An 8,001-nucleotide genomic window follows, 5' to 3' on the forward strand; every position below is an offset into this window, starting at 1 on the left:
AATGTTTGTCAAGACAATCTGTAATCCATATGATGTTAGGGTCTAACACTTTGCCACCATTCAGGAGTCCGCTAGAAAGGATATTGAATGAACTTTTGGCATCCTGAAGAAACGATGGGTTGTAGCCCGTGGACCGGTATACGGTTGGTCACCTCAACACATTGGTGACATCATGAAAACATGCATAATCTTGCACAACATGATAGTAGAGGACTAAGGGCTTATGGCTATGAACACAAGCTTCGACAACATCAGAGTCTTGGCTAACACTTCCAATGATTCAATGGCAATGTGTAACGCTTTCATCAATCAACACTAAGAAGAACTCAAAGACCCAAGGAAATATACTCAGTTGCAGATTGACCTCATCCAGCACCACTGAGTGCGTCTTGGCTCAGGAGTAGCTTAGGTTTGCCATTTTCGTATGCAAGTTAAATAAAATATCGACATTATGCCAAATGTCATAGTGTTTGTTATCTGAACTCTGAAGTTTGTCCAAGTGTGTCGTACGTTGTGTCATGTGCCATTGTGTAATGTGTCCTAGTATTTCGAAGCATGTAATGTCTCATTGTGTACTGCAACATCTATGCAATGTCATGAAGAATCTCTAATATCGCTCATGAACATACAAAGTCCCTTGGAAAACAAAAAAGTTCTCAGACATATTACAACCACCAACGATGCAAACCAACACTCACAAGTTTGAAGCAATTATGACAATGACACAATTTAACCTTCGACACAAGCAGATGCATTTCAGGCACATAATGAAAGGTGGACGAAGGTGTCTTTTGGCCAAAGAAGCCTGTAGAGAGGCTATGACTACACGCATATGTGACGAAGGTGAAAGTCGAAGTCACTAGCTTCGGCGTAGCAAAGGCTTCGTGTGCGAAAGCGACGAAGGATAAAAGGGTACAAACTTGTGTAGTAAGAAAGAAAGAGAAAAGACACTGATGTCCCATAATATTTGTAAATCATAATTGTAAACTTTGTGGGCACGCTTGTAATTTCATATGAAGTTGTACCCCTCCCCTATAAATAGTTCAGTGTCATGCACAAAAAATCATCTTTTTAAGGGCATCAAGCTTCGTCTCTCTTAGTTTTCGAAGTGCCTTCGAGCTATCTCTCGTGTAAATCTGAAGATACGCTTGTACATTTAATTCATAAGAAGGATGAAATAAAATAATGCAAGGCAGACAAGATGTGTAACATGTAGGGCTGGAAACGAGCCGAGCCGAGCTTCGGTTCGGTGTGGCTAGTTAGGTGACTGAGCTCGGCTCGCCTACTCAACGAGCTGTAAAAGTAGGCTCGACTCGATATCAGCTCACGAGCCGGTTCGGCTCATGAGTTGCACCTTAAAAAATAATATTGCATTATATAGTGAATTAATAGTCTATAAATGTGAAATAAATAATCATAATGCGACATTACAAGTAATCTAAATTATAATTGTCATATATCCATCATTAAAGGCTAAGAAACGAGTCAGGTATCTATAAAATTATCCAATATCCAGCATTATTGTGTAGGTTGATTAATTTTGTGCATCTCGCGAGCAAGAGTGGCTCGGCTCATTGCCCCAACGAGCTCGACAACCTCGCTCGTCTCGGCTCGCGAGCCGCTCTGAGCTGAGCTGAGCCACTCCGAGCTCGAGCTTACTCACGAGCTTTGAACTTTTTTTTCAGTCCTATTAACATGCTTCATTCTTCATCACACTTTTATTCATGCTTGCTTTGTATGTATTCTTGATTCACACCTTCTCGCTTATATTATCTCTTCGAAGAAGAGATAATTAAAGGAAGAAGGTTTCAATACTCTAATTTGTGTTGCCTTGTTTTTGATATTATATAGTAAAAAAACAAGTGATCAACATTGACGTCCACCTCCGGTGATTTCACGACCACAGTAAGTTGCATCACGACGAAGAGAATGACAAGCCATCAAGCTTCGTCGTCAACATTGAGGAAGCTTGTGCTCCCCATCACTAGGGCTCGAGCTTCGAACCCAGCAACAAGAAGCAAAAGAAAGAGACCCGAAAAAGGGTGCAACATGTGGGTGTGCAAGGACCCCACATCAAGACCAAGTGGTCTCATATCCCTATCACATCTTCTGAAGAAGATATTTGCCTCAAGAGTTATCCACACAAAGACGCCAATGGTGATCTCATGTGTCATAAAAGGCTTCGTTATCCACAATATTCTAGTTAATACAAAGCAGTCTTGTATAAAGCTTACCTCTGCGTTAAGATACCAAGTAACCAAGGATTTATATGAGTATTCTACTCAATTCTGTCATATTCACACACCCTTGGACTCGTCCCAGCAATGTTTAAACCTAATTCTGTCATATTCTACTCAATTCGCAGATGGGACAACACCACAGCCGCATCATTCACGATCCGTGGCAGTAGAATCCACACCGTCTCTGCACTAATTCGTCCGTTGGCTCCAGCCATTCAAGACGACGTAACCCGTGACGGAATCGCTTTGGCGCGGATCTCCAGACTAATAACCATCGCCAATCTCCTCTGTGTTCTTGCGTGCGCGTTGACCTGCTGGCGACTCTGCGCTGGTCCCTCTCTTCTTCTGTGAGGAGCCACCAGAGTACGTACGTACAATGGAGGAGGAGGGCGGCGTCACTTCGCCGTTGCTGCTGCGGCAGGGGCAGGAGAAGGTTTACCACCCGGGCTGCCCGGGCTGTGCCAACGACCGGAGGAAGGAGCTCCAGGAGGGACTGCCGTACAAGGAGTTCTTGTACGTCTGGATCATCTGCCTCGCGACTTGTAAGCAAAGCACTTCATTCCTGCGCGTGTCTTGTCTCGCTATATATATTCTACACACACACACAAAAAAAAAAGCTTCTGTTCTATACAGTTTTTAACGTGCACCCCAGCGTGTTCTTTTTATACACACACATATATATGAACATTTTGCATATCTAATACCTCATATTTCTCCTGCCTAATATGATTTGTCATCAGCTTTACCGGTGTCATCATTATTCCCCTTCTTGTATTTCATGGTACGTATTATTGCATATATAGCACTTGGTCTCTACAAAGATTATTCAGTCCATCCATGTTTTATCATACATATATAAACATACATTAGTGTATTGCTAACAATAGTGTATTGCTTGCTAGTAGATAAGAGACTTGCACGTTGCAAAAAGAACAGAGGACATCGGGTTCTATGCCGGATTTGTGGGTTAGTCCGCACTACTGCTAGTGTATACATGTGGTGTTCTGAACTTCTGATGGATGTGGACATTTTTCTTATCAGGCGCTTCATTTATGCTCGGTAGATGCTTGACCTCAACTGTCTGGGGGATGGCAGCAGATCGGTTTGGGAGGAAGCCAGTTGCCATACTCGGCGTCTTCTCCGTGTTAGTATAAAATTAAAGAGATTGCTTCTACCACAAATACTTTGATCAAAGTGTTATTTTACTTTATTTTATCCCCCTTTTGTTATAATGGGATCCTCAATTCTTGTTAATATATCCAGGGTTATATTCAACACTTTATTTGGACTCAGTACTAGTTACTGGATGGCAATAGCCACAAGATTTCTACTTGGCGCTCTGAATGGTCTGCTTGGGCCAATCAAGGTACTGTGAAAAATCAAAAGTGGAATTTTGTTTCAATTGAGATGCATGTATTTCGCAACTAACATGTATACTTAATTGTTATTATTTAATGTGTGAATTCCCACAGGCTTATTCGATCGAAGTTTGCAGACCTGAGCACGAGGCGCTGGGAATATCACTTGTAAACCAAACACTACTCTGACGAAATCTCAACTTCTCTTGTTGTTCTATATTTTTTTAATATATATATATATATATATATGTTGTTCTCAAATTCACTCCTTTAATTAACTCTAGGTCGGCACAGCCTGGGGAATAGGTCTCATCATTGGGCCTGCTCTAGGAGGCTACCTTGCACAGGTACAGTAGATATCCAACAGTTTCAGCTAGCTGTCAGTTAGGGATGCATTATGACCTGATTATATTATGACAAACAGCCTGCAGAAAAATTTCCAGACCTGTTTTCACCTGACTCGTTCTTCGGGAGGTACTCATTCTTCAGTTAAGACTTCATTAATCATATTGCATATCGTACTTGGTTATTTTCTGGAATACTTAACATTCAAAAGAAATTTAGCAGGTTTCCCTATTTCTTGCCATGCTTATGCTCCTCGCTCTTCGCTGCTGTTGTTCTTGTCATCTGCATATGGATGCCGGTACGTGAGATTGAATTGGCTAGACATATTAGCTAAAATCAAGTAATGATAGATAGGAGTGTCGTCTACAAACTTCCTTCTCCAGACCTCACACATCGCGTAGAAGATATCAGCATGCACAAGCCGCACCAGTTTCTTCTAATAAAATGTAGACTCAAATAAAAGGCTGAACACAATTGGGGGTTTGACCCTCAAATTTATTACTCCTCATGCTATAGTAAATTATATATCTTTGGATGTATTTTAGGAGACACTACACAAACACAAAGCTCGCCATGACGAAAATAAAAATGACGAAGCTTTGGAGGCCCACCAGAGTGACTACAAGGACAAGGACGAACAGATTCCAAGTTTGGATGACAAGAAGAGTTTGCTCAAGAACTGGCCCTTCATGTCATCCTTAATTACGTACTGTGTGTTTTCCTTCCATGATATGGCTTATTCAGAGGTACCTATTCTCGATCTCAATTTATTTTATTGTTTAATTATGCATCCACCAGACACGCGCGTGCTAAGTGTGCAATATATATATAATTAGTAGACACAGATAAAATGTGCGGAAACTAACATGGATACAGATTGAGATGGACTTAGTATATGTGACAAAATATGATTTCAATAAGTCAAATTCCAGGTGTTCTCTTTATGGGCCGAAAGCGATAGGAAGTATGGCGGCCTCAGTCTATCATCTGAGGATGTAGGTCAAGTGCTTTCAGTCACAGGTAACATTTCGAAAAATAACAAGCAGACTTCTCGAGTTATCGTTTTTTTTTCCCTCTGTCATTTAGACACACCTCACTTTTTTTCCCTACTATTATTCTATACGTGTATCAAAGACAAAACTAAAAAGTGGCAGCATTTCTGTCCCTCGCATTTCCAGGCGTCAGTCTTCTCATATACCAACTCTCTGTGTACCCTCGTACCAACAAAATCCTTGGACCTATCAAGACTTCTCGAGTTGCAGCTGTGAGTACCAAAAAAAAAAGTATTCTAAGTGTTCGACTCCAGATACGCTCTGTCTTGTGGCTGCATGTCTTGAGCTGTGCCTGATCTTGCAGGTTCTGTGCATGCTTATTCTCTTGGGCTACCCCTACATGACACATCTGTCAGGAACTGCACTGTCCGTCGTTCTCAACATTGCGTCGATCTTGAAAATCAATCTTGCTGTGAGTACATGTTTCTTTCTTCTCTCTTTTCTCCGACAGATTATATTCCATATATATGTATATAACTTGAAGATCTGTATATGTATGATTCATGTTGTTCAGTCTACCATCATCTCGAGCAGCTTCATCCTTCAGAACAATGCCGTGGTACGTTAAAGATGAATCCAAAACCAGTAATCTATAAAACAACCGGTGCGAGCATGCAGCTGAATAGCTGACTGATGAGCGCCCAATTGTTAACACAGCCTCAAGATCAGAGAGGAGCTGCGAACGGACTGTCGGTGACAGTGATGTCCCTGTTCAAGTCAATCGCTCCTGCAGCTGCAGGCACTGTGTGAGCGTACATACTTGGCTATTATTACTACTAACCACTCTGGCATTTTGGATCTCTCATGTGACCTGTTAATTACCTACGAATGCAGGTTCTCTTGGGCACAAGAACGGCAGCATGCTTTCTTCTTTCCAGGTCAGTTTTTTTTTTGAAAAAAAAACTCTTTTCCTCCCGTTTTATTGCAAGTGAATTGGACACTTTTGTGGGGATTGGACATGATCCACCTCTTAATTAGCTGCACTTAGACTCAACTAGCATGGGTTTTCCATGTACTAAGTACTTAACTAGAGGCAATGCATGCAAGCTATTGCTGTGGTGTGTAACTTTTTTTTTTGTCTCTTGTTCCATGCATGTACGACGCAGGTGACCAGATGGTGTTCTTTCTTCTCAATGCCATCGAGCTCCTTGGACTTGTCCTCACGTTCAAGCCCTTCATGGCCGCACCAGAGTCCAGAGCAGCATGATGCAGGTATTAGTGTGTACGTAGCTAGTCAGTCATAGACGGCTGCCTTAATTAGTCACGAAGAAGAGATGGAAGGGGAGGATCGATTGCTCTATAACAGTGGTAGTATATTTTATGGGTGGCGTACTTAATTGTGTTGGTTTGTTCTCTCCAACACAATTAAGTACACCAAGGTGATGAGACTAGGTGTTATTGGACAAAGCTGAAACTCTGAAATTATAGATATAGATGGTATATAATAGCAGAGAGCAAAACTATGAATGGCAAAATCACATTTTTTTCGGTTTCCCTCCGGACAGCGTCTAGACAAGCGATTTGGCCGGTCTCAGTGGAAGCTTCATTCATGTGTCGGCATGTAAAAACTGTGTGTGTGTGTGTGTAAAAGACAAATTTTATTCTTATGAAACTACATCTCTCTCTCTCTCTCTCTCTTTATTTATACTATACTATATTAACTTATTTAATTACCATAAAACCCTCACTGATACTGGCCTTTAGACGACGCAGATGGTTCGTGGATCACTAATCGATCAGAGGTCGAGCACACGTAAAGATGGCAACGGTGAAGATTCGTCGGATTTTGCATGCCACTCCGAATTCGCCCCGTCCAATATTTGTACCCAGTACAATTCTATACCGTACCATGTGGGTATTCTATACCCGATGGATATACATACCCAATAAGAAAATATACAAATATAACGAATATGAATAGTATTCGGTTTTAATATATATTTTTAATTACAGACAGTCATCGTTGAACCGATAATAATATATGTCAGTGCATTCTTTCAGCACATCATAATCCATAATCTTAACACTGCGTGTTTCATAGTATATACCTAGGGCTGACCCTGGACAGGTGCCAGCGGTGCGGTCGCACCGGCCACCGGGCCTCCAAGAACCAGGGGCCCCTCCCCGTACATACGTGTGTGTATATAGGAAATGCTTATGTAGATTACAACATAAAGATTATAGGAAATGTTTACATAGATTACAACACAAAGATCGATAAAGGCCAAAGCCCGTCAACGTATAGTATGCAGGCCTATTTAAGCTTGATTACTTGGCTTCTCGTGGACGCTTGAGCTGCAATCCTCTTGCTTTCTCATGGAAGCCTCCGCTCACGTTGTAGGCTACAACAATCGCCCCGCCAGCAGCACCTAGCAGCGACATGCAGGAGGGATCGCCCTGTCCACTGCTCTGTCGTCTGCCCAAACCAGGCTTGCCGCACGCCGTGCCTAGCGGCAGCGACAGGGAACACTGAGCGTGCCCTGTCTTGGCCCTCCATAACTTCGTCCAGGTCTGCTACTCTACTTCCGCTAATCAGTTTTCGCGTCAAACCAATATTTACTAGTTAAATATTCTTTTATTTTTGAGTATAGGTTATTGTGTTTTGGTCACCACATTCCACATGCCGTCCATTAGAAAGCATGCACCTAGTAGTGAAAAAGGCAAAAAAAAGAGAAACATACAGAGGAGTTCAATGCATCACAATATTCATATTTTTTTGGTATTTGTGGTCAATGGGGCCTCAATTTTTGTCTCGCACTGGGCCACCAAATTATGATATCCTGGCCCCTGGGATGGGATGTCCTGCCTAAGGCTTAATAGAATTAATAGAGTAATCATATCAATAAGGTGCATCTTCTTTTCCGGAAGCCTGTCTCGAAAAAACCTCCAAGTTAAGCGTGCTTGGCTTGGAGCAATTTGAGATGGGTGACCGACCGGGAAGTTATCTCGGGTGCGCATGAGTGAGGACAAAGTACGCATAAAAGACTCGTATTGGTCTGTGGGGAC

General features: G+C 42.0%; 1 protein-coding gene across 4 annotated transcripts; it reads left to right on the top strand.

The window, feature by feature from the left end:
- The first annotated feature begins 2,320 nt into the window (after positions 1–2,320).
- On the top strand, positions 2,321–7,006 carry LOC100281772 (transporter of mugineic acid3). 4 transcript variants are annotated; one of them, XM_035964790.1, is made up of 18 exons: positions 2,321–2,782; positions 2,981–3,021; positions 3,146–3,206; positions 3,282–3,384; positions 3,504–3,606; positions 3,713–3,766; positions 3,883–3,945; positions 4,023–4,072; positions 4,166–4,241; positions 4,489–4,689; positions 4,876–4,963; positions 5,122–5,207; positions 5,300–5,407; positions 5,510–5,554; positions 5,653–5,741; positions 5,830–5,873; positions 6,102–6,207; positions 6,700–7,006. In XM_035964790.1, exons 1-17 carry the CDS (start codon positions 2,617–2,619, stop codon positions 6,200–6,202), a joined length of 1,479 nt encoding a protein of 492 aa, XP_035820683.1. In that variant the 5' UTR covers positions 2,321–2,616; the 3' UTR covers positions 6,203–6,207; positions 6,700–7,006. The 4 variants fall into 4 exon arrangements, with proteins under 4 accessions (XP_035820683.1, XP_035820684.1, XP_035820682.1 ...); XM_035964791.1 differs by having other exon boundaries at positions 6,709–6,951; XM_035964789.1 differs by lacking the exon at positions 6,700–7,006 and having other exon boundaries at positions 2,324–2,782; positions 6,102–6,623.
- Positions 7,007–8,001: the final 995 nt, after the last annotated feature.

This window comes from Zea mays, chromosome 2 (assembly GCF_902167145.1).
Source record: "Zea mays cultivar B73 chromosome 2, Zm-B73-REFERENCE-NAM-5.0, whole genome shotgun sequence".
Taxonomy (NCBI): domain Eukaryota; kingdom Viridiplantae; phylum Streptophyta; class Magnoliopsida; order Poales; family Poaceae; genus Zea; species Zea mays.

Coding starts and splice junctions, on each gene's coding strand:
- LOC100281772 (NM_001362542.1), top strand. CDS start 2,617: ATGGAGGAGGAGGGCGGCGTCACTTCGCCGTTGCTGCTGCGGCAGGGG. Junction 3,207..3,281: donor GTTCTATGCCGGATTTGTGG/GTTAGTCCGCAC, acceptor TTTTCTTATCAG/GCGCTTCATTTATGCTCGGT. Junction 5,874..6,101: donor GCATGCTTTCTTCTTTCCAG/GTCAGTTTTTTT, acceptor TGTACGACGCAG/GTGACCAGATGGTGTTCTTT.